Below are 27,508 nucleotides of genomic sequence, written 5' to 3' on the forward strand. Positions count from 1 at the left end.
AAAGTAGGAGGATCACCATGAGTTTGAGGCCACCCTGAGACTACTTAGTGAATTCCAGGTCAGCCTGGGTTTGAGCAAGATCCTACCTCGAACCCCACCCCACCCCCAAAAAAAACAACTAGGACTTCTAAAAAACTAAAACTAAGCAGGTCTTTAGTCAGAAAATACCTTGCCTGGGGCTGTAAAGATGGCTCAGCAATTAAGGTGCTTGCCTGCAAAACCAAGGGACCCAGGTTTGATTCCCCAGGACTCACATAAGCACAAGGTGGTACATATATCTGGAGTTTATTTTCAGTGGTTTGAGGCCCCAGCATGCCCATTCATATCTTCTCTCTTTCCCTCTCTCCCTCTTTCTCTCTCTCTCTCTCTCTCTCTCTCTCTCTCAAATAAATAAGTAAAAATAAAATATTTTGGGCTGGAGAGATGGAGAGATGGTTAAGATGCATACTTGTGAAGCCTAAGGACCCAGGTTCAATTCTCCAGGTCCCACATAAGCCAGATGCACATGGTGGCACATGCATCTAGAGGTCATTTGCAGTGGCTAGAGGCCCTGGCATGTGTCCATTCTCTCTCTCTCTCTCTCTCTCTCTCTCTCTCTCTCTCTCTCTCCATATACATACACATACACATACACATACATACACACACACACACACATATGTGTATATATATATATATATATACACACATATATATATACATAGATATACACATATATATACACATATATATACATATATATACACATCTATATATAGGTATATATATATATATATATCCACCTCTCTATCTCTAATAAATAAATAAGTAAAAATAAATCTTTTAAAAAATAAAGTTTTGTTGTTTTTATTTTTTTATTTTTTATTTATTTATTTATTTATTTATTTATTTATTTATTTATTTTTGGTTTTTTGAGGTAGGGTCTCACTCTAGCCCAGGCTGACCTGGAATTCACTATGGAGTCTCAGGGTGGCCTTGAACTTAAAGCAATCCTCCTACCTCTGCCTCCCGAGTGCTGGGATTAAAGGCGTGCACCACCACACCCAGCTGTTGTTTTTATTTTTTTTAAGAAATCTTGTCTGAACATAAGAGAATGGAGGAACTGACCTCCAGATGTCCAACCAGGTCTCTGAGGACTTAAAGGATGGTCCCTTCCATGGGAAGCCTCTGGAATGCCCTTCACTTTTCCTATTTTCTCTGAGATCTGTTTCATCTGACCTTTTGTCAGTGCTGTCCCATGCTGAGTGGTTTGATTTTCTCAGCATCTGTGGAGTTCTTGCAAAGAAAGAAAACTCTGTGTATACTCAGGCTTGGAGTATCCAACTCACTTTCGGGAAGACTCTCAGTCACACCAAGTAAGTTCCTCTTTCTGGTTAATTATTTTTCCCAAGAAGCCCATCTTCCATCATGCAGAACATGTCAAAATACAGGTGGTGTTTTCTTTGCTTGGTTTGTATTGGTGGTTTGGGAAACCAGTTGGAAAACAAGGTTATTAATGCACGTGTTCCTGAGGGCATTGTACTTGGGCTTTTAATCCATATAAACTTGCTCTGAGAAACTATGTGAACCTCCAGGAGAAGAGAGGAGAAGAAATGTCCAGAGAAAGTAGAGGCAATGCAGAACTGGATAAAAATAGACAAAAGGCCTGCAGGAATAACAAATAGGATTGAACCCCAGGAGACAGGCTATAGCCACTCAGTGTGAATTCCCCAGGAGGATACCCTACCAAGGTCCTTTCATTCAAGGAAAATTATGGCAAGCAGAATTGGGTTGGGAAGTTGTTAGTTCTTAGTATTCCTCTCACGTTCTCACTAATTACAAGAAGATTGTGTTGGCCATGGGCAGTCATTTCAGGTTTTGTTTTTTCTACTTGTCTCCCCTACCTGTACCTGTCTTCCTAAACACGGGGATGGGATCATGCTCACTGTGAAGCCAAGTAAGTTGCATTCTTCTTCACCTGGGCCATTTAGGACAATCAATCAAATCATTAGCTTGAAAAATATTTTAATCCTGTGCATCTGTTTGTACTCTTTATTAATGCTCTTTCTCCAAGCTGGCTCTCCTCCCTGCATTTTTAAAAGGAGATGTGGGCCGAGCATGGTAGCGCACGTCTTTAATCCCAGCACTCAGGAGGCAGAGGTAGGAGGATTGCTGTGAGTTCAAGGCCACCCTGAGACTCCATAGTGAATTCCAGATCAGCCTGAGCTAGAGTGAGACCCCTACCTTGAAAAGAAAAGGAGATGTGAATACACATGTGTGTGTATACACACACACATACACACAGGCTGTACTTCAAAGTGAGGGGCTCTCAGGAGCATACAAAACATTTTGAAAGAAATAAATCATAATTGAACCAACTAGAATATCAAGGGGCCTCCAAGGAAAGCAGCACTGAGACCAGACCAGGCTTCATGACTCAAGCTCTGACTGATGGTCAAGCCCAAGAAATTCCTCAGGCTTATCTCTGTAATCACTTCCAAATCCACCAACTTGGCTGCCACAAAGTACTTCTTCATATTTAATTTTGATCCTTCAGCTGCAATTTCAGTCTGTAAAAAGAACCACTAGGACTTTATGTGTAGACATTTTAAGCTGAAGTAATTATGAAGATAGTATGAGATCTGCAGAAAAAAGCCTGAATTCAAGCCTTTGCTCCCCTATTTAATCAGCTATGTGACCTTGGCCAAGTTACTTTTCTCTCTAAGGATCAGTTTTCCCATCCATAATATGAAGATGAAAATATCTCTACTTTGATGAATTATTGTAAGAATCAAATGAAAAGAAACAGCTAAGGATTTAGAATATTGTTCAGAACCTGGGGAGAGCTCATTAAGCCCCAGCAGTTAATAATGACGATCAACATCATCTCTAAATGCAGGACAGAGCTTTTGCTTTACCCCTTGGGCTCTTCTGTCAAGGCTGCAATGCATCAGGAGCAGAGCTAGAATAGAGGGGAGGGTGGAGAATGTCAGCCTGTTCTATGAAATTCTTCACCTGGGATTTGAAAGCAAAAATAGAAAGAGCCTTAATTTCAATTAAAAAAAAAATAAGTGTCAGAGACAGGTCCCTGGAGGGGGGTGGGGACAGGTGCATGGTGAGGCCCTGGGGACTACACCTGGAGCCAGGAGTGACTCGCAGGTGTTGCAGAAACTGAAGCTTTGCTCTAGTCACTAACCTGACCCCAGCATGACTTCCTCCATGATGACATCCCTTTCCAGAATAGATAGTAAAAGAGACAAGACAGAAGCTTCAGGGGAAGGACAATAGGCACAAAACTATCCTGCTTACGAGAAGTATGGCTCCTGCAAGTATCCTCCAAGTGAAATTCTATTATTACTATTTTTTTTAACAAGGCAGAGTCTCACTCTAGCTCAGGCTGACCTGGAATTTACTATGTAGTCTCAAGGTGGCCTTGAACTCACAGTGATTCTCCTACCTCTGCCTCCGGAATGCTGGGATCAAAGGCGTGTGCCACCACATCTGCCTCCAAATAAAACTCTAAAACCTGTAGATGGAGGATCAGTAAAGTCTGTGGAGGTAAATAAGAGATTATTTATTTCAAGAAAAAAAAAGGTGAGAGTGAGGTGGGAACTGAGTCACATTTCTAAATCTGGGAAGGGAAGTATTAGACAGAAGATGGAGAGGCTATCTCACTAGAATTCAGACCTCAGATATGGTTGATACTACAGAAAGGGAGTGAAGGGAGTTGTTGGGAGTGTAAAATCTTCCTAACATGTTTTTGAACAGTGAAAATGAGCTGTCAGGAGTCATTGCCAGAGCACTTTCTGGAAGTTTCTGGAAGGAGATAGACACACTCCGGTCAGCTGTGAGTGAAGTACAGTTCTGCCTGGAGGCAAAGGGAGAAATGAGAGAACCTCCTTAAGCCTCCTTCAGCCCCTAGAGTCTATCTCTGTGAAAAGACCGGGCTCATTAATGCAGAGCTGTAGCCTTCTGACTCAGGAGTTGCTGAGTTAGGTGTTGGAACCTCTGCTTGCTTGGTTCCCAAATTCCTGTTGTTCTCTGGTCTCAACAGGATAAATGGGCTGTCTTTTTCACCACAAAGCCAAAACCACAGGTTTTAGGTCCCAAGTCATAGTGTGCAGATGCCTGAAGGTGTGAGGAGGAAGCTATGTGGGTTTTTGCTAAGCCCAAAAGCACTGTGGAAGTAACTATGCCCAGGGATTGATCTTCGGTTCTGGAACCAGATTGTCTGTACTTCCCTGTAAGTATAGCTAAGTGAGATGAAGTGAGTCCACATGGTAAACTACAGGGATTTGAGGCCAGATGTTCACTATTACCACTGGAGCAATAATAGAGAAGGTATAAAGAGTGAAGGCCAGAGCCCATGGGAACAAGGCAAAATAGGTTTGCTTGCTCGGGGAGGAAAACCACACACCTGTGTTCCCTTCCCTGGATGACTTGCATGGGGAAAGGTGAACTGGCAGAGTTTTGATGCTGAAGTAATCGCTGAGTAGAACAAAGCTTCCCCTTTATCTTTAGGAAGAGGACATGCCATCTTATCAAGTCAGTTAAGTGGAAAATATTTGAATTGTGTGCTGAATGTAATTATTTCCAAAAAGAAGACCTCTTCTCTCTTTCCAGTGGGTCTCCTTGAATCAGAAGCACATTCAAGAGGTTGGGGACAAAGGCCCAATGTCTTCTTACCTTCCTGCTTGAAGGAACTCTGAGAGGCATGGAGAGAAAAAGTCCCACCAGGACCTCATCGATGACCCAACCCTGGGGTCTGTTCCCTCTGCCAGATTTCCAGTAAGCAACACCATCTGATGGCAGGGTCTTGTTTGACAGGAAATATCAACATAGGTATCCCTGCCTGGTAGATTTTAAAACTGAGGTGAGGAGAGGAATGTGATTAATATACATGAACTAAAATGGGCTTTCTACTAGACTCCAGAATCCAAAGCACCAGGTTATTTAAGTGTGGGGGTAAGAGTTGTGATCAGCTGTGGTTTGCTACAGAACTGAGGAAAAGGCTCAGGCCCACTGAGAAGAAAGGGTGGGTTTCCATCATTGCAGAGTCTCACACCAGTGCAGACTGTATTAAGCCCAGCAGTGCCATCCTCTGATCATGCTGCTTTGTTGGGGAAGCACACCTCTTGGCACTAACTCAGTGTCATTAAAGAAGAGAAATTAAAGGAGACAAAGAAAAGGCTTTATCTCATATCATGCAGTCACCTCATTTTGTAGCAAGATTGTTTCCCCATGAGCAGTTTGTCTTCATTTAGCAGCTGTCTCCTCTGAGGAAGCCATTTTGTAGAGGCATTTGTCACAGTGTAACAACTGACAGCTGGGAGAAATTGCATTTTGGAAAAGGGACCCAGGTTGTGGTCATCCCAGGTAAGCCTAATGCCTTCGATCCTTACCTGCCCTTAATTTTAACCCCTGTGGGCCACGTGTTTCCAGCTAAGCCAATGAGAAACACATTGGAAAGAAACCATTTCCCAGAACAATATCAAGAGCCATTAAGCAAAAATGAAAGATCAATTTTGTGTTGAATGAAAACATTTTTGAGTAAATAGAGGAGCTCTCATTATTGTCTATCAGCCCCTTGTGTGTGAATACTCTTATTCCCCTTATATATATATAAAAAAAAATTTACAGTAAGAAGTATTGCCATGACTCATGCTGTGGTGTGGGAGCAATTGACTGTGGATTGGGGGTGGAGGATCAGAAATGTGTTCAGGCAGATTGGATGTGTTTTGGATAGGATAAGTAACACAGTGTGAATTATAACCAGGGAGGGAAGCTTATCTTTGGACAGGGAACCAAGTTATCTGTGAAGCCCAGTAAGTATAAATTATATCCTTAGATTAAGCAATGTCTGTGGATTAAGAGCTGATTTAGACCCAATTATACACTATGTGAAGAATGCTTATGAAGGGAGAAATAAGTGTCAAACAGGAAACCAGAAGTCTCTCTGGTTAGGATCTGGTATCTCCAAGCAAAATGAGCCATGAAAGGATGTCTCTGGGAATTGTTCCCAGAATATGTGTGGTGGAAGTAAAAAATGCATCACTGATTACCTAGAGTTCTAGCTAGAATTATAGTCCTGGATTTGTACAGTAATTAGTGACAAGATTTCTAATTCTTTAATAAGCTCTCTAAGGCACTATTCTCCTTTATGTCAATGTATAGAATGGATCTTGTATATACTCAAAATTGACTAAAATAAGTGTGGCTAGCCCCTGTCAAACTCAGAAAAATTGTTGAAAAGAGAATGTATTCATGAGTAATAAGAGACACCTCCTGACTCTGAGGTGTTAGGCCAACAATTCATACAAAATAGCCCCACTGAATAGGAAATCTTTAACAATCATCCATTCTGATTATTTCCATTTATAACAAAACTCAGGCCCAAGGACTGTGGTTGAGCTGGGACTACCTTAAGTCTCTGGCTTGAAACTTAAGGGATAAACAGAATTCAATTGACAAGTAGTTTTATGTACCAAATTTATGCCAAGCTCAATGCCCAGGCCAGAGATCCAGCCAGAAACAACCCAACCCCAGTGATATGATGCCTTCACAGAACCCATGTGCTAGACATGGATCCACGTGTTTGTCTCCTAGATGTAACAATGCACACCCTGATCCCTCCTAAATGTGGTATTTTTGTACCATCCTCACTACCTTAGGAAATATTAAAAGTAATTTTTGTTGCAGACTTAAAATCTTTTTGTTTGTTTGTTTGGTTGGTTGGTTGGTTGGTTGGTTGGTTTGATTTTCAAGGTAGGGTCTCACTCTAGCTCAGGCTGACCTGGAATTCACTCTATAGTCTCAGGCAGACTTAAAATATTTTAGCAGGTAAATCAACACAGATCATAAGAAGATCATACTTTAAATTTTAAGTTAAAATTGACAATTTCCCTGTAATTTGATCATTATAAAATTATTTCATCAATATAACACAAATTAACTAGACAATGCCATAACTCTATCATTGACATTCTATAGGGTCAGAATAAGGAAGAAGCAAGAATTTTGGTAGCTTTCTGGTAGCATAATTCAGTGGGGTACTCATAATGGAAATATTCTCATTTCTGGATTTTGTGAGTTTCCTTGGATGAGATCTGCATGCAGGTTTGACATCTAAAATCACAGAGCATGTAATATACATATTTTTAAACATATATTTGATGCTGAGAATGTTAAAAGAAGTTGGCTTATAAAGACAAGGATTCATTTAGAATTTGTAGACAGCCAGTTTGGTTCCTCCAAACCACACCTAACAATGATACAAGCCTACTTTACAGGGTAACTTCCAACTCCTTACTTTGTGCACTGCCAGCCTGGCCTCTTTGATCAGGTTCTTGTTGGGCATATCACAGTGCATTTTTCTGGTGCAAGCTGGCAAGTGACTTTTGGATTTTGGACCCAACTGACTGTTGTAACCTGGTAGGCCACCACAATTAAATATTATTTGCAGTGACCTATTAGTATATAAGTACTATGCCTATGTGTAATTTCATGGGTCTAGGATTGAGGGTGGGAATTACCAGTAATATATTCTGGAAAGGAAAAATAGAAGAGAGTTTTTATCAAAGACCAAAAAAGAAAGAGAAGATTGAATAGGATTCTATGAAAATGAATAGAGAGCAAGCCATCCTATCCTGGCAGACTGCTGAATAATAGGCACAGGCTTTATCTCTGTTTCTTATAACATTTTCACTAGAACCAAACTATAGGATAATTTTACCAAGGAGCTATCTCAAGACAACTGTAGCTAATCAGCTGCATTTCTAGTTTAGTTTATTTCTACATGTCTTTAAACACAGAAGTGCTTATTTAAGATATGTAAATGAAGTTCAATTTCTATAGGTCTCTAAGTAGTGCTCTTCCAACCGAGCATTACTGTTTGTCATTTTCACAAGAACAAATAAGCCCCTTGCCCTCCAAAACTGTATAAGTATTTTATAATTACTACTTTTAGACTGAAGTTACCTCAAGTTCATTTCTCACAACTGTGTTCATTTGTTGAGATCTATTTAAACCCAGACTGTGTGGGTGTGTACCTGTTGCCACTAAGGTTTCTTTTCTCTTGAATTTGTCAGCAAAGTATTTTGCCCATAAATACTGTTTCAGTTACACTTTGCAAATGACAGTCAGTACTGCAGCTCTTTTTTCTTGATTTCCTTTCTTCCTAAAGGCAATATGCAAGAAGGAAACAAAAATAAACCAAAATACAGAGTTTCTCCAGGGTGGGAGATGAAAGGGAGTTGTCAGTGCAGATATTGAAGTACAAAATTATATAATATATGTCATCTGGTAGACAGGATTTAGGGATCTTGGTGGGCTATGCCTAGAAGCCTCCCTGCATCCCACATACCACCCCAGGTAGCTTATATGGCTCCTCTGAAGCAAAGCTCAAGTCCAGTTGTCAAATATAACCCAGATCCAGATAAATGGTCCAAAAGAGGAACTTGCAGGTAGCTCTGGAACTAAATGCAAAATAAGAATTTTCCTCACAGTCAAGTCCATACCCGGGGAATTTTTGCTTACAATTAGGAAGACAGAAAGGTAAAAAGCATTTATTTGCAGTGTCCTTGTTTCAGATATTGTATGCATGGAGCATGGATATACAAGAAAGAAGCCAAGCAGAAAACTAAAGAAAAGAAATCGATAAAACTACTGAAGAAAATTAGTTGCCCTTATCTTGCCTGTCTCTGATAATGACTGTGTCTTCTAAGCTTACTCCTCACTTTTGTTCTTGAATTGTCTATGGAATAGCAAAGAACTAGTGGGTTTTGGTAAGTCTTCATATAACACCATTAGTTGTCTTTGCATAATGTACCTACCACTCTTTTTTGAAAATTGTTTTTTATGTTTTTGTTTTCCAAGATAGGGTCTCACTCTAACCCAGGCTGAGCTAGAACTCACTCTGTAGTCCCAGGCTAGCCTCAAACTGATCTCCTGCCTCTGCCTCCCAAGTTCCAGAATTAAAGGTGTGCACCACCATACCCACTGCCTACTTCCCTTTTAAGAAGTTCCAGGAAACTATTTTTAATGGTGTACAACTATAACATGTTTTACTCTGTCTTTTTTTAAATTAATTAATTTATTTATTTATGAGAGAGAGAAAGAGGCAGATAGAAAGAGAGAATGGGCACTCCAGGGCCTCTAGCCACTGCAAAGAACTCCAGACATATGCACCACCTTGTGCAATTGGCTTACATGGGTACTGGGGAATTGAACCTGGGTCCTTAGGCTTCATAGGCAAGTGACTTATCACTAAGCCATCTCTCCAACCTGAACATGTTTTACTTTGGATCTGGCACCAGATAGTGTAAAACCAAATAAATTATAGTTGTCTACAAGAAAAAGTTACCCACCCATTCATTATACTAAATTCCTCTTACTAATCTGTTTTGTTCTGAGTTCTTTTATGTTTCAGTCCTCACCCATATTTTATCACTCCCTGCCTCTTACACAGATATAAAATGCAGTAAATAAACATCATGATTCCATTAACATTCTGACAACTGACAACTCTGTTCTTGACATGTTATCCTACTAAAGGAAAACTGCTAAAACTTAACTACTGCCACTTTAACTAATTACTAATTAACAAAAGAATGTTTGTATATAATTCAAAATGCCTATGAATACCTAGAAATTCATAAATGAGATTTTAATTGCTTTTTGCTTGTTTTTGTTTTTCAAGGTAGGGTTTCACTCTAGTCCAGGCCAACCTGGAATTAACTATGAGGTCTCAGGGTGGCCTTGAACTCATGGTGATCCTCCTACCTCTGCCTCCTGTTCTTTTTTGTTTGATTTGTTCTTTCCTTTGACTTTTTTCCCTTGAGACAGGGTCTTATGTAGTCTAGGCTACCTTCAAACTCACTATGTAGTCCAGGCTGTCCTTGAGCTCTTGATCCTCCTGCTCTTAAGCCTTCAAAGTTCTAAGATTACAGTTGTGAACCACCACACCCAGATATGATTATTATTTTCTTTTGAGACAGGGGTTCATATGAAATGGGAATTTGAGGGTTTCTTGTTAATACACCAATATGTGCCAATGCACCAATAAATTTAGGGTACCCTGGATTTTTGTCTAACGAATTTAAAGAATTTAAATCCATAGACCATAGGTAAGATTTTAAATGACTTTATTATATTAAGAAGAGGAAGTATGGAGAACTCCTGCCATGTGGAGGGTAGGAGGGGATAAAAAGCCCATATGGGAGTAGGGAGGTTTACCAGGACCTGGAATTTCAGAAGCGATGAAAGGCTAGCAAAGAGAGACTGCCCACCTGGTAAGCAGCTACACATAACCTTTGATTTTAATTTTTTATGTTTTTTTTTTTTTTTTTTTTTCCCCGAGGTAGGGTCTCGCTTTAACCCAGGCTGACCTGGAACCTACTCCATAGTCCCAGGCTAGCCTCAAACTGATCCTCCTACCTCTGCCTTTACATGCATTCTTAAAGATGAAAATCATCAGATTACCTTGATAATTCCATATCTCACATTCATTGAACATTTGCTATATGCAAAACCCTGTGTAAATAACTCTTGTGTCTTAGCTCATTTAATTCTCCCAGAAACCCTCTGGGGTAGATATTAGCTCATTTTCAAAAGTGCAAAGAAGTTTAAGTAGTTACCCAGTGGGCATAGCTTAGGAGGGATAGAGCTAGGCTGAGTCAGGCCGGTGTGTCTCTCCCGGTCCTCTCTTATAACCAGGGTCTTGATGAGGTTTATGTAGGAAGATGTAGCACTGTGGCTCTGGAGACTACAAGCTCAGCTTCGGGATAGGAACCACAGTAACTGTAAGAGCAAGTAAGTGAAAAGAAAAAGGCCAGAATGTTTTGAAACAAAATGGTGGGTACATGTGCGAACAGCTTCATTCAGGAGGCAGTTAATGGTTAATAAACAAATTCAAAATACTTCCTCTTTTTGGGTTAAAACCATAGCTTTTCTTCCTCTCACCACCTCTTCCTCTACAAATGGCCCTCCTTCTCAGGGATGCCTTCACATGATATAGTTGTTGACAGTAAAGTTCCAGGTAGATAAAAATTGAAAAATTAGGGTTGGGGAGATGGCTTAGTGGTTAAAGTGCATGCCTGTTAAGCCTAAGGACCCCGGTTCGATTCTCCAGATCCCATGTAAGCCAGATGCACAGAAGTTCTCCCATTCTCTTTCTCTCTCTCTCCCTCTCTCTGTCTCTAATAAATAAATAAATAAAATAAAAATCTTTTAAAAACTGAAAAATTACCTGAAATTATAAGACTGAGAAAGGATGTTTCTGGGCTACATTAAGAAGAGAGAACTATGTTCAAGTAGTTGAAGAACTGTCATGTTGATGAGGGAATGGGTTAAAAAGAAGGCAGATAGGTGAAAGACATGTCCCAGCTTCCCATATAACCTTTTAGAACAAATAGGGCTGTTGTGAAGTACAAAGGCTGTTTTATGAAGTTTAGAACCTTCCTTCCTTGGATCTTCTCCCTGAATTCTCAAAGCCAACCATCAGGATGTTGGGAAGGGATTTCTGTGACATTTTAGATACTAAACTGAATTAGCTTTGGGGTGTCTTTTGGTTCTAAGTTACTGCTAAGATCCCATGATTCCAAGGGTAAAGTATAAAAAGGTCAGTTCATGCCTGTTTATTCTATTTTTATTATTTTTACAGTCAGGAAATAAGTAATTAAATCATTCATGAGTTAAAAGCTATAGGGATTTTTGCATTTTTATAATGAGGTATAATTTCTCAGTGTAGTAAATAGAAAAATAAAAGGAGAAATCAGGGGGAAAGGAGAAGGAAAGGGAAGGGAAGAGAAGGAAAGGAGAGAGATAGAGAGAGAGGGAGAAGAAAGAAAGCATACTACAAAGGAAAACAGGACTAGGGATTGAATGAGGGAAATGGAGTGATTTTACAGGGGAGAGGTCTGTCCTAGTAAAGTTTTCATAAGTTCAGCTTTGGAAAGAGATCCAAACATGTCAATCCAAATAAGTGAAAAACCTTTTATACTGGGAAATAAGACCAGGGGAGTGAAGGTCTTTCCAATTTAAACATTCTCAAAAGGATGTGTAATTGCTTTCTGATGGTAGAAAATTCTAAAGGCAGAAAAACCATTGTTACCACAGATCATTTGTCCCTTGAGATATAGCCTCTGAAGACTGATGTCCAGCTTAGAGTGCTGGCTGCACAAGAAAGTCCCTGGTGCTGCTTAAAGAGAATGGGGTGAATTTTCAACCCTGCACTCCCAAACAAGAGAGAGGGATACAGAGCATTAGGACCAGGTTCATGTAAAGAGGGCTAGGACTGTATTGATAGTGCCTCAGCCTTGGGGACACTGTATTTTTGGAAAGGAACTCAGCTGAATTTCATGCTTGGTGAGTGGGCCCTTTTCTAATCTAGGGAAGCACTAACTGTGAAGAAATTTTAAGGTGAGTTAAATCAACTCCATTAGTCTTAAAACCAAGGAAATGGGGTATTGCTTCACCTCGAGAATACCCCCACCCACCAAGGTAGCCTGAGTTAGGTAAGTAGAAGGAAGGCCAAGATGGGCTAAAGTCCTTTTTTGTAGCCCAAGAATCTGAGAGGTGGTTTCCATCAAAGAGGCAAAGAAGAGAAGAACATTCCTACTAAAAGGTATGAGGTATCCCAAAACACCACTCTAGTCCATGAAGAAGGATGTCACCCATACTCAGAATGGGCAAAACAAAAACTGGAGAATAAGTTCCCAAGATTGATTTTCCTTAGGTCCTATGATCCCTGGCCAGCTCCCTGCTAGAGGTTGTATTGACCACTACACTTGTCTTATAAGAATTACCTCTGCATGGTACTCTCTAAATTTTCCCAAGATGCCTATTCACCACCTTCCTTGAGGCCTAAGCCTCACCAATAGATGGTCTCTAAAAGACTTAGAGTAAGTTTAGGTCTGAAACTTTGACCAAGGAAAATAAAGTTGATCCACATTGCACAGGTAGACTCAGAACTAAAACATCCTTTTTTTTATTTGAGACTTCCTTGGACACTAAATTAAATGAAACCACTCTGTGAGAAAGCATGTGTATCAATAGGAGTTTGTTCAGTCAGCATTTCCATCTTTGATGACTAGATAGCTTGACCCTGAAAAGTCCAGAATTCTTGATTGCCTTTTGAATTAAAAATCACCAAATGGGCCCCTAAATGAGATTATGGTTCAGAGCCAGGTCCAAATGGCCAAAGCCAAGTATAAAGAACTATATGGACAGATTAGACTCAAATACATATCTATGTGCAACCATTCTAAACTCTTAAAAGTGGACACAATGCTAGTAGATAGGGCTACTCTGGCATTGTAACCCTATTCTTTTGCAAAACCATAGGGAATGTCCTTCGTCAAGTAGCTACTCAATGTGATTACTTTTTTGCTGGGCCTTGAGCCACTGTGTGACCAACAATGCAGGGAACAAGCTAACTTGTGTAGGAGGAACCATAATGCTAGTTAAGCCAGGGGAGTATTGGAGCTTGAACCATAATTCTATTTTCAAACCTGAATCAGAAACATAGTCATCAATTTTAAATAAAGCATCCTAGTTTGCTCCAAATTAATCTGTTTTAACCTTGTCTTTAAAAAGTTTAGTGTTGAAGCCAGGTGTGGTAGTGCACGCCTTTAATCCCAGCACTCGGGAGGCAGAGGTAGGAGGGTTGTCGTGAGTTCAAGGCCACCCTGAGACTCCATAGTGAATTCCAGGTCAGCCTGGGCTAGAGTGAGACCCTTCCTCAAAAAAAAAAAAAAAAAAAATGTATATATATATATATATATATATATATGAAGTTTAGTGTTGCTCTTACATATGTATGGATGGGTGGGTGAGTGGGTAGATGGATGAATTCAGTATGGAAATAAGACATGACTACTTTGATGTTTCCTAGGGCATAATTTCCTAAGAGAAGAAAAACAACAGAGAAACTTTTTTAAAAATTTCTTTGCATAGCTTATCTTATTGTCCCAAGAAACAGAGTAAGGCATAAGGGGGTGATTCTTTCTATTCATGCTTGCAATAGCAAAGCAAGGACCCACGTCTCCTCGGGTTCAATATATTGCTTTCTGCACCCAGCTGTAGCCTCTGAAAACATCATTCTGATTTATCTCCTCAAGCACTCATTTTTCCCAATTAATGTAACTAAAATATTGGTAACCCTTATCTCCTGTCTCACAGAAAGTGCATGAGGATTAAATAGACAGTGCTCTGAAAAGAAACTGAGCTGGAGAGGTCTGGATTTTATTTATTTTCTTGGAGAGGAAAACTATTTTTTTTTATTATATTCTCTTTCATCTGGGGAAGGAATAAGACAGGAAAGGTACTTGAAAGAATGGGATCAATATGTGAACGTGCACAAAATAAATTATTAAGTCATTCAAGTAGAAGCCAAAAGACAGTAAATCCCAGTTCAGCCTCTTACTAACCATGTAGCCATGGGGAGATCTCTCAAGCTCTCTAAACTTCATTTTGTATATAATTTAGAGATTGTGATTCTAGCCCAGTCTATCTCAGGGCATTCTATGAGAGCCAAATAAAATAATGTTTGTGGAATATGGAAACTTGGAAAGTATGAGTAGTCAGATGGTTCATAATTTTCAATAGTTAGATTTTATGCAAAATTCCACTTAAGAGTAAACTTAAAAGTGAGCAAGTTTAATGGATTTTGATTAATGGCTAAGAAAGGGCTGAATATGGAAATAAGTGGAGCTTTTCCAGTTTTGACACTAAGGAAAATAGGAATTGGTGATAAAAATCTTCCCTGGAGAGCTCTGAGAACTCAATGGCACTTAGGAGAAATGTGTGAGGTTGGGAGAGGGCAGTTAATGATTCCTAAAGTTTCCTTCCATTTCAGAGTATATGAGCTGAATTTTTTTCTTGAATCCAAGTAAATATATGCTTACTGTGAGATTAGCTCTCAGCCAAGGGGGAAAAAACTCTGAGACAGATTTTGTGCTCGAGCACCTTTTGGTTTTTGTAGTATAATATATCACTGTGACATCTTCTAGCAACTGGAAGATAAATTTTGGAAGGGGGACCATGTTAAAGGTGTATCTTAGTAAGTATTGCTATGAATTCTGAAGTTGATTTTATGTTGAAACAAGTAGCAAGTTCTTTCGACATCTAAGTGGGTTGCCAAATGTCCACCACTTGTCCAGATTTTGTGGGGATCAGGGTGTTCTCCCATGATTCCTACATCCTAAGTAGGAGAGCTCATTCTTCCAGGTAACAGTTGCATTGTTTGCATGCAGGATAGGGAAGCAAGCAGATGGAAGATACATCCAGTGCCTAGTGGGCAGCTTGATCAGAAAAATTTGCTCATAGATGCTACTTTCTCTTCCACTTGGCATCATTTTACAACTGTAGTGCCTGCAATAGCCAAAGCCACATCTTCCAGTTGCCCAGTTACTATGTAGATAACTTTAATGGGATCTCTTCCTGTCTTATCTCTTCTAGGAAGGCATTTTCTTAGTTATATTCACATTTAGTACATCAGCATGGAGAGGAAAGTGTCCATTGCTGACATGCCATATCATGTGAAGCCAAGCCCTGATCCTCAATCCTCATTTTGCTTATTGGTAAATAAAGACTGGACTTCATTTCAGATATTGCCTCCTCAGAGAGAGCTTTCCTATCCAGCCAATCTAACAAGCCATCAAACAAAGCTGCTACCTGGGTGCCCTCTGTTCTGTTACCCAGCCTGATGTTAATTCAGAGTTTGATCAATTTACCTCCTATTACCTATGTATTGCTTTATCATTGTCCTCTTCCTAGATGTGAGTGGTATAAGGATGGGGACAGTGAGTGGCTCTCACTGTGTCTTCAGTGCCTGGTGGTCAATGAGTAGTTATTGAGTAAATTAAGGACCAACCACCAACTGCCTTTCATTCTGAAAAATTTATTATTACATGGCCACACACTGTGAACTCATTGCAATTAAGGCCAAGGGCATCAAAAGGATATGAGTTTCCATTGTGTATAGTTGCATACAAGGTGGGTTTGAGTAAACAGACTTGTGAAGTATTTGTAGGGCTTCATTTCACTGTGCCTACCAGGCAGGAAGTACATGGATATTTGGGAAGGGAACCACTGTATCAGTGAATGCCAGTAAGTACCTAGCAATTATTGATTGTAATGCTTGTGCTTATCCCACCATCTTGTATTATACAGGGGATTCCATGACTCATTTAAATCATTTAAATAAATGAAAATTGCAGCTTAATGAGGAAAGCCATTGAAATAAAATGAAAAAATGAGCACAGTTTTTCATCCCAAATACTCAAGCTTCCTCCCATGTTCCACTGTATACTCACAATTTGTAAAATAAATTAAAAGGATAAAATAAAGAGATTACTATAGGCATATGAGCCATTTGCTAAACACCAGTTAAAATGATATTATGTGCAAATGTTGGTTCTTAGACTAAAATAGGAATCAAAGATGATATCCATTGACTCATAAAACATGATTACCTGGTGAAATTTTGCATATCTTTTTTGGGTTTTTTTTTATTTATTTATTTTTTGAGGTAGAGTCTCACTCTAGCCCAGGCTGACCTGGAATTCACTATATAGCCTCAGGGTGGCCTCGAACTCACAGCGATCCTCCTACCTCTGCCTCCCAAGTGCTGGGATTAAAGGTGTGCGCCACCACGCCCGGCTCTGCATATCTTTTTGAAAGGAGTAAGTTTCAAAGTTGGCTAGAGGATCACTTGGTCTTTTTTCTTTCTGTTTCATCTATGGTACTGATATTATTGAGCCCCCAAAAGTTAGGCTCTCATAGGCTTAACTCCATGGCTTAGCCTTTATTCCAGTAATCAAAACAGTGGTATCCCTGCCAGAGCTCCCATGACAAAGGAGAGATGCATGCCAAGAACATTAATCTATTATCAAAGTAGCTTGGGCACTTTGGTCAGATAGCCTAGTACTACTGCTTCCAACATATTCATTCTTGAGAGTGGGACAAGATTTTCAGTAAAACCGAATAAGTATGCAATATGTTACTAAAGTAAAAGGCTTAATATCACTACTAAGGCCCACTGAACTTACTGCAGTATTTGTAAAGCACAAGGGCCAAGAAATTAATGGTATAGTGTACTGTTAAATAGAAAAAAAAAACTGCTAAAGTAACAGCACAAAGCTGGCTGTGGATTTAATAAATAAATAAAAATATCATGTAGGTGCATCAGAAATAAAAGACTGAAATAGCCCTGAGAATCAACCCTAAAAAAAGGTCAGAAAGCTTAGCTGAACACTTTCAAACCTGGTCTAATCCGTATATCTGGGCCATGGCTGCTTGATGGGTCAAATGAAAATGTTTCATAATATTGCATAAGATGTTTAAAGATAAGTTCATGCATATGAAAATATTTTGTAAATTCTTAAGGTCTATCCACATAGAAAATATATGTCTATAGAAGTTTTAAAAAGCTGAGTCAAAGGGAATCTTTTAAGATGAAGAGACTGTAAGCTGTTAGTCAATAGCTAGGTTCTGTGGTTCTGGAGCCATAGGCATGCACTCTGCCACTGAAGTACAATGACTTGAAGGTACCCTAATGACAGGGAGATAGAAGCCATTTAGTAAAGGCATGCCGTCCCCTGTGAATTCTTTTTTTTTTTGTTGTTTTGTTTTTTGTTTTTGGTTTTTCGAGGTAGGGTCTCACTCTGGTCCAGGCTGACCTGGAATTAACTCTGTCATCTCAGGGTGGCCTTGAACTCATGGCAATCCTCCTACCTCTGCCTCCCGAGTGCTGGGATTAAAGGCATGCGCCACCACGCCCGGCTCCCTGTGAATTCTTAGTGTTACCCAAATGTTACCTTTGGAACTGGGACAAAGCTCCAAGTCTCCCTAGTGAGTCCAATTTCAGAAGCATTTCTTCTTCCTTGGATTGGTCTCTTTCAGATGGTACCATCTGGAGTGCATAAAAGGATATAATAGACCTTCTCTTTCCAGGACATTTTCAGAAAATTTAAATAAGAAAGTGTATAGGATCCCTCATCCATCCCTTAACATTTTAATAGTATTATTCAATATTAGTAGAAATGAAAACTGAGACATTGCCTATGAGGCCAAGTGGAAACCAGTAGATTTGAAAAACATAAGAATGAAAGAGAAGAAAACTTGTTTTGTAACAAACTTGAAAAATAGCAGAATTATATAATCAGAGGGCAACTTGACTCTGGGGGCAGAAGGAGATTTAAATAAATAATAAGACTACCACTGAGATACCATGCTAGCAAGACAAATTGACTTGGGAAAGCAGGAAGCTGTCGCTCATAATTATCTGAAAGCTATTTCATGAAATTTCAGATTGATTAAAGTTAAAATTAGGGGAGACACTATGGTAAGAATCTAAGAATTGTTAACTGTTATGGAAATGAAAGAAAGACTAGATATCTATTAGACAAATAGAGTTGAAAATCATGAGATTAGTGGTAATAGATCAAGATATGGGTCATAACAAATGCCCTCCAGGCTTGAGTCAAATGGCCTGTGTACTGTGTGGAATATAAAAAGAAAGCTAAGAGAGCTTCCCTTTGTAGGTGAAAGGGCACATCTCTAAGACTTGGTATGAGATGGATGTGTGAGGCTGTGGGTGTTTGGGAGCTGAGTAAGAAACACTGTAGAAAGGATAGATGTATACAAAGACCTTCAGGAAGAGGCTATTGGTCAGGCCTGGTAAGTGGGGCATCAAAGCAGTAATGGAAGGATTGAGATTTATGTCTCAAGGAATGGCTGTATGTTGAAAAATAAGCTGGCAGTGTTTTGAGTCACAATTACCAGAGTTCTGATTGTAGCAAAACATATATATATATGTATGTAATCCCTCACTAGAAAGAACAGAAAGGGCTGGAGATATGGCTTAGTGGTTAAGCACTTGCCTGTGAAGCCTAAGGACCCCGGTTCAGGGATCGATTCCCCAGGACCCACATTAGCCAGATGCACCAGGGGGTGCACGTGTCTGGAGTTTGTTTACAGTGGCTAGAAGCCCTGGCATGCCCATTCTCTCTCTCATCCTTTCTCTCTATCTCGCACTTTCAAATAAATAAATAAAGATAAAATGAAACTAAAAAAATTCAAGAAAAAAAGAAAGTACAAGGAAGAGGATGCTTCTCCGAAGATTTGTCTGTGATTTTTTTTTGTGGATTCAAAATATTTGAGCCTTTGGTGGTCCCAGCTTAGCCCCAGGTTACCAGCTCCTCATTTAATAAACAGAATTTCTAAGCTCATGACCCACTAGTGGCCCCAATGAGGTAATATCATGTATGTACATTATTAACCCTCTTAGAATATCACCAAATGATGGTTTTCTTTTTCCTTCCTTATTGGATCATGGGTTGAAAAGCCCAACAGTGCAGGTCATTTTTGTATGGGGGTTTGTTACTGTGTGAATACAGGATATAACAAACTCACTTTTGGAAAGGGAACTGTGCTTCTAGTCTCTCCAGGTAAATATTGGCCCCTATCTCAGCCTTTCTTTTCCCTTGTCTGCTTTAAGGATATGGCACATTCCTCCTGTGCTTACCCTTGCTGGCTGGATGCTTGCTTTATCAGTTGATCATATATAGATTTACAGTTAACCTTCCGTGAGCTCTTCATTTAAACATGAAAATAACAGAAGGGTTATAAATAACTCATTTAATTCATTAGGACAAAAATGGAGTATAGACTAAAACCCTAGATTATTAGGACAAATGTAGTTTCTCCAGAAATAGCCTAATTTCCTGTGTAAAGCCTAGGCTGGGGTCTCTCCTCCAGGTATCCTTCACATTCCTATTACTCTAGTCCCAGATTTAGCAGGTCAATATAGGCAATCTGTGACACAGAAAACTATACAAACATTTTATTAGTAAAAATATCCACCTATTAAAAGTAGATGATCCTGGAGAGCACAGGCTCTTTTGTATTTCATATGGTCCTTTTACAAAGTACTTGATAAGTAATTGTTTAAATATCAAAAGATATTAAAATTCCAGGCCAAAGATATCAAAATTCCAGGCCAAAGAAGAGAATAAGCATGTGGTAGAAGGTAAAACATGATATTAAGAATAAAACAAAGCCGGGCGTGGTGGCGCACGCCTTTAATCCCAGCACTCAGGAGGCAGAGGTAGGAGGATTGCTATGAGTTTGACGCTACCCTGAGACTCCATAGTGAATTCCAGGTCAGCCTGGGCTAGAGTGAGACCCTACTTCAAAAAACCAAAAAAAAGAATAAAATAGATCAATATTTTCCTCTCTGCTACCACATAGCAATGTAATTTAAAGCAAATTTCTTGCCTCTAAGTTTCATTTTTCTTGTCTTTATATTGGGAAGTGAGCTCCAGTGACCTCTGTCATCCCTTTTCACCAATGGTCTATGAAGCTACCACATTTGAGGCGGTAAAGTAGAAACTTTCCCTTGTTATATAAAATCTCAAGTGTTTTCTGACTCATGAGAGTAAGTGAGGAGAGGGTGGGATGGCAGGGAAGAGTTTACTGCGAGGACACAGTGGGATTTGAGAACAAACAAACTCACCTTTGGGACTGAAAGTGGAACCAAGTAAATGTGAAATTCTATGGTAACTACAAAATGATTCTGTAAGCTATAGAAAAGATGCAATTTTTGTCACTGTATCTTATTTTAATTAACTGTAACTACATGCTCAAGTATTAAGAATTGTGACCTCAAAATGCATTGAAGAGTAACTGTATGATATTGTTTTCCTTAGAGACTAACAGAAGCTCTGTCTAACATTAGAGTTTTTAACCTGAAAGTTAAGCTAAATTAAGTCCAATAGAAAATGTAAGAAGTACAAGAAATTTCACGGTCATAATCTAATGGTCCTTTCTTCTTCTACTACCATTGATTCAAGGAAAAGTCGGTGAGGACATTCCAAGGTCCTTTTTATCAATATCCCAAATAAGCTATGCTAGATTCACTCCAGAGACTAAATGTGCCTTTATAGTAATCATTGCCCTGAAAAAGTCAGGGAAATGGACATAAAGGGCACAAAGGCTTCTGGTTTCAGCTAGGAAGTCTAGACTTGATTTGATACCAAACTGGCTGTGTGATATCCAGCAAGTCATTGCCCTGCTGTGGGCCCAAGCTTCCACAAGTAGTCGAGGAGGAATGGGTGTGCAAATCTGTGATTCTAGTATCTCACTCCTTGTTCACCCTAGAGGTTATATGATCCAAGAGTATGCACTCACATTTCATAAGCAAGTTCTAAGTAAAAGTAAATCCTGGAACCCTACAGTATAAGCCTTGTTAATAATCTAACTGAACATATATCAAAGTGCCATGTTGATGCCTATAATATGTGGGTACAATGTTAGATGCATGATATAGTATTGCTTATCCTCAAAGAACTCTAGAAGGTATAGGTTACATCTCCATTTTGTAGAAACTGAGGCTCAGAGATGTTTTTGTCCAAGATTCCTTGGTTAATAAGTGAGTAAAAAGGACAAAATTCAAACCTGCTCAACCTACTTGGTCTCTAAGCTCTGTTCTTTCTACTGGGTAACGTCACAGGCTTTGTCATGGCTTGCTTAGAAATAAGAGATAACTTCAATCACAAAAAGTAGGAAAATAAATGGAATTTAACTTTTCCTTAATACCTCAAATATCTCAAGAATTCTTTTCTCCTTTCAATGACAGAACAGAGGATAGGGTTATTGGGTACATTTGTCCCAATGGGGAGAGGAAGGAGTAGTATGCACACCCTTGTTCTGAAGAATTATTTACTAGGACTTCATGGCACCTTACTGTAGGCAGCCTGGCATACTCCCTAGCTATGTTATAAAAATGCAAGATGAAGGAAGTGACCCATATTGTCACAGTACATATCACTGTGGGCAATGCTCTAGGCTTCAAACTTACCTTTGGGACAGGAACAAAGCTCCTGATTAATGGAAGTAAGTTCTGTGAAATAACTTGATTTATATTACAGTAGCATCTTTTCATTGATTTATTTTTCTTTCTTGGGGGGTGGTGGACAGTAGTAGCGTGGCTTTGTCTGCTATTTAAATAAGCAGATAAGTTGACAGCAATAATACATATATAATATGTATAATAATACAGCATATAACAAATGTATATAATAATATAGCATATAATAAACACAGATGGATGGATAAAATTTCCCTAGGTCCTGCTTAGACCTGAAACTCTATAAGCAATATGAGTAATTTTTTCAACCTAAATTGTGGCTTTTATACAATCCACTGAATACAAAGCAGAATCTCCTGTTGGCTCTTCCTTTATTTCTTCTCATCTTCCAGTGTTCTTAGGAAAATGAAAGTTAAATAGCAGATTTCATTTGCCTTACACCACCTTGTTGTATGCACATACTTAGTTAACAAAAAAACTTGAATGTGAGGCTGGAGGGATGACTTAGTGGTTAATGGGTTTGCCTGCAAAGCCAAAGGACCCAGGTTCCATTCCCCAGGACCTACATTAGCCAGATGTACAAGGTGGCACAAGTGTCTAGAGTTCGTTTGCAATGGCTGGAGGCCCTGGCGTGCCCATTCTCTCTCTCTCAATCCCTCTCTCTCTCTCTCTCTCTCTCCCTCTCCCTCCCTCTTTCTCTGCAAATAATTAAAAAAAAAAACTTGAATGTGCCATAGGAAGTCCCAGCCATGGCCAAAGTACCATTTTGTATGAAGTTACATCACAGTGTGAACACAGTCTTTCAAAAGCTGACATTTGGAACTGCCACACAACTTCTGGTCAATCCAAGTAAGTCAAAATTCCCAAAATGTGTAGATGTATCCACATGACTAGGTTGGGTTTGTAGCCATCACTCTGGTCTTCACCAGATCTTTTTTCTGACTACTGTCTTATGATAAAACAGTGCTGCTTAGAGCAGACATTTCATGCCATGTTATTCTTTAGCCTTAAAGAGAGTCACTGTCAAAATACTAGGAGAAAATGTTGTTTCCTTTGAGTTAAGTTTGTTTTTATTCCCACCTCTCTGTTGAGAATCAGTGTGGACTTCACAATGTTTTAGTTTTTATACTATCTCCGTATATCCCTCAGAAATGCATCCATGGGCTGGGTATGGTGGTGTACACCTGTGATCCTAGCACTCAGAAGGCTGAGGTAGGAGGATCACCATGAGTTCAAGGCCACCCTGAGACTACATAGTGAATTCCAGGTCAGCCTGAGCCAGAATGAGACCCTACTTTGAAAACCCAAAACAACAACAAAAAACAAACAAGCAAAAAAATCCATGGAACAGGATACCACATGTTCTGCTCTGGCTACTATGGACAAGTGGTCCTTCATGCCTGCTGCAAGAAAGTGTACAGGGCACTACAGCACACTATACACACACACATACACACAGACACACACACACACACACATTTACATATCACATTACACAGGCACACACACAAAAGCTGGAAGGAAGGAAGGAAGGAAGGAAGGAAGGAAGGAAGGAAGGAAGGAAGGAAGGAAGGGGAAGGGAGGGGAGGGGAGGGGAGAGGAGGGGAGGGGAGGGGAGGGGAGGGGAGGGGAGGGGAGGGGAGGGGAGGGGAGGGGAGGGGAGGGGAGGGGAGGGGAGGGGAAGGGAGGGGAGGGGAAGGGAAGGGAAGAGAAAGGGAAGGGAAGAGAAGAGAAAGGGAAGGAGGGAAGGAAGGAAGGAAGGAAGGAAGGAAGGAAGGAAGGAAGGAAGGAAGGAAGGAAGGAAGGAAGGGAAAGGGAAGGAAGGAAGGAAGGGAAAGGGAAGGAAGGAAGGGAAAGGGAAGAAAGGAAGGAAGGAAGGAAGGAAGGAAGGAAGGAAGGAAGGAAGGAAGGAAGGAAGGGAGGGAGGGAAAGGGAAGAAAGGAAGGAAGGAAGGGAAAGGGAAGAAAGGAAGGAAGGAAGGGAAAGGGAAGAAAGGAAGGAAGGAAGGGAAAGGGAAGGAAGGAAGGAAGGAAGGAAGGGAAAGGGAAGGAAGGAAGGAAGGAAGGAAGGAAGGAAGGAAGGAAGGAAGGGAAAGGGAAGGAAGGAAGGAAGGAAGGAAGGAAGGAAGGAAGGAAGGAAGGAAGGAAGGAAGGAAGGAAGGGAAAGGGAAGGAAGGAAGGAAGGAAGGGAAAGGGAAGGAAGGAAGGGAAAGGGAAGGAAGGAAGGAAGGAAGGAAGGGAAAGGGAAGGAAGGAAGGAAGGAAGGAAGGAAGGAAGGAAGGAAGGAAGGAAGGAAGGAAAGAAGGGAGGGAAAGGGAAGGAAGGAAGGAGGGGGAGGGAGAGAAGAAGAGAGGGAAGGGAAGGAAGGAAAAACTACTTCCTTTGTTTCTCTTTGCCAAAGCACTTGATTTTGCAACTTAAAAGTTGCAAATCCAGAGGACACTTAGCTTTTCTCTGCTGAAATTTATCCCAATACCATACACAATAAAAGTCAGTTCGATTTAGTGATTATTGCATAGATCACAGTTGAGTGTTAAAGAGAAGCAAAGAAGCCTATGAGATGGTCTTTGATGGCAAGAAACTCATTCTTATCAGAAAAACAAGACATTCATAATGAAAAGCCTAATGACATATATATGCATGCACTGAAAGCAGGATAGGCAAAGAAGCCGTGCTGACTAGAGACAGCTAGGGGATGACAACAGAAACTCTAAATTCATTGGCAGAGAATTTTCAATCTCACCCCAATGTTTCTCAGAAACATGTTCTGTACCATAGAGATGTTTGACTTTCATGAGGACAAAAAGCCCCATTGGCAATTCACATACTTAATTGAAATGAGGACAGAAATAGGAATGAGTCAGCTATGAGTCATCTAAGAACTTTCACAGGCCAAGAGAGGGCCTGGTGGCTCTGAGCCATGCTGAAGCATGTCTTCAGCATGGTCTCAGTGCAATGGGCTGGAAATGCTCTTGCTCCTATTCTTTCTTACAAAGTAAAAAGTACATTTATGTATATGTCCTCAAAAAATGGGCCCATCTTCTCAACACAGCATATGAAGGTAGGAAAATGCCAGTCTGCTCCCTTGTATATAAGACATGTACCCACCAAGCCAATGTAGGAAGCAGTGTGTCTCACAAAGTTTTGTAAAGACTTTTTTCCTCAGAGGAAACATAGCCAGAAGTGATGTTTGCTGGTAACTGGGATGAGGAAAATGAAGGCCATGAGTCTTGGCACTGAGAATCCTACTATGTAGACTCCTTTGGGTCCTCATACCATTCATCCCAGGAAATAATTCAGAATCAACTTCTGGATTCTAGCTTTCAGTACTGTGAAGAGTATATATCATCCATGAGAGGTGGGGGAGAAACTAGGACCTTTGTGATATACTTAGAGTGGGCCAATGGGAAAACAGACTCACATTTGGGATAGGATACCAAGTAAATGAGATGAAATCTTCCTATGCAGATGGCCTTTACCACACCCTCTCCTGGTGATGGACAACCTATCATAGTTCCAGTGTGGCAGGGTGGCAGAGATGATGTATCAGTCATCAGTGGTACATCATTCACAACCAAGGTTCTTAGACACCACCCTAAATCTTTGCCTCGTCCTGATTTCTTCTACTTTCTCCTCCTGACATCTCCAAAGACCATACTACAATTCTTATGTAAAGCTGCTCCTGCTATTCTTAGAGTCTGGGATTCAAATGGAACAGTGAACCATTGAAGTAAGAATTGGAAGGACATCTTGCTCATGTAACAGGAGCAACCTGGGATCCAAGTCAATGCACAGCAATGTGGAGGCCCAGTCTCTTACCCTGTTCTAAGCTCAGTAGAGCCATACAGCTCTTTGCTAATATGACTCTCAAACCCAGTGAAAGATCAGAAGCCAGCAGCACCAAAAATAAGGGGTGTTGGAGAGATGGCTTACTGGTTAAGGCACTTGCCTGTGAAGCCTAAGGACCCAGGTTCTACTCTCCAGATCCCACATTACCCAGACACACAAAGGTGAGGCATGTGCAAGGTCACACATGCCCACTAGGTGGTGCAAGCATCTGTAGTTCGATTGCAGTGACTGGGGCTCTGGTTCACCAATTCTCTATAGCTCCTCTCTGTGTCTCTGTCACCCCCCTCTAAAAAAAAAAAAAAAAAACAAGAACATAGGACTGAGCTCCCCACTCAGGTTAAGATTACAGCCTAGGCCATGACTTCTGTGAGCTTTCCCATCTCAAGGACCTAGCATGAGCTGTGTTTCCTCTTTCAACTTTCATGGAAATTGTTATAATTTTCTTCTCTGCAGTCCTAAAATTTCATGGGTGGTAGTACTGGAGTGTTCCTGCTCCTCTAATGATAAGAAAGTGGTGGTTCTTCAGTGTAACTTGAGTGTAACTCTAGTCAACTTCTCTGACTTCCATTCTTGCACATAGGCACCAGGACTCAGGACTCTGAGGACAGACCAGGAGGTTTCTGACAATCCTGGCAGCATAGCCAATGTTTTCTTCACCTGTTGTCCCAACACAACTGGGCCAGTAGTAAAGGAGGTGTAGGGAGCCAAGAAGTGGAAGGAGACAGGTTTTATCAAAGGCTTGCCTCACAGGGAGCCTCAGGTGGAAACTACAAACTTACATTTGGAAGAAAGACCAGCCTTGTTGTTTATCCATGTAAGTACTGTAGAAATGATGGGGGAAGTTTGTAGACAGATTGTCTTGTGGAAGGAAACTCCTGCAGTGAGAGAGTGCAATAGTTAGCTCTCTCATTAAGAGCCTTTTGTTGAACAGGAATAACTATCAATGTGTCAGGTCTAATCAAATGATGAGGCAGTCTGGGATAAGGGTTTTGCTTTCAGATGACAAATACCCACATTTTGAAAAAAGAGACTTCACTTATTAGGTTTCTGAGGTCAAAAAAAAACTCTTCTTAGCAGGCACAGAGTCTACCCTGCTGCTGCTCACTGTGGCTAAGACACTCACCACCTTCCCTCTGCTCTGAGACATCTCTCCCTAGATTAGAACATGCCCAGCAGGACACTGAGGAACCCAGGAGTGTGGGAACAGGTGGGGCAGGGGCTGGTCTTCTCTGGTTGGGAATCATCCTATGATTAGCTACTGTTCACAATATGCCTGATAGGCTGTCATTCACACTCTGTCCTGCTTAATGTTCTCACCCAGTGCTTCCATCCATCTTAATGAAGATACTTGGGATTATGCCTATTTCACAGAGGAAACAGCAGCTTGGGATAAATAATTGGCCCAAGATCACACAGCTCCAATGACAGAACTAGAGTTAACTGAAATCTGTTTGACTAGAGGGTTTTCTAATTAACCATGTCTTATACAAACACACACCATCCCTCCTGTGCTGTCTGAAGGAAGACCCCATACCTCAAAGGCCCACTGGCATGGGGTTTATCTTCTCAGAGGCAAGAGATTTGTTCTTTGGTTTGTCCATCCTGAGACTTCTGGCAAGGGGCTGGAGAGATGGCTTAGTGTTTAAAGACACTTGCTAAGCCCCCTGGTTGTAACGACCATGGCATAGTGACTCCACATTTCTGAAGAGTCAAACATTGGGCTAGCAAGATGCAGGAAGGTCAATGACAGAAGTAGAAACTTTTTTTTTAATTTATTTTTATTTTTATTTATTTATTTGAGAGCAACAGACAC

The 27,508-nt window shown here is 40.4% G+C and overlaps 1 gene segment (V, D, J or C); it reads left to right on the forward strand.

The window, feature by feature from the left end:
* Positions 1-27,508, forward strand: part of LOC101600058 — a 746,857-nt gene that overhangs the window by 709,987 nt on the left and 9,362 nt on the right. The window contains 1 exon segment of the C gene segment in view: positions 4,167-4,222. Coding sequence covers positions 4,167-4,222 — 56 coding nt within the window.

This window comes from Jaculus jaculus, chromosome 7 (genome assembly GCF_020740685.1).
Source record: "Jaculus jaculus isolate mJacJac1 chromosome 7, mJacJac1.mat.Y.cur, whole genome shotgun sequence".
In the NCBI taxonomy this organism is placed as follows: domain Eukaryota; kingdom Metazoa; phylum Chordata; class Mammalia; order Rodentia; family Dipodidae; genus Jaculus; species Jaculus jaculus.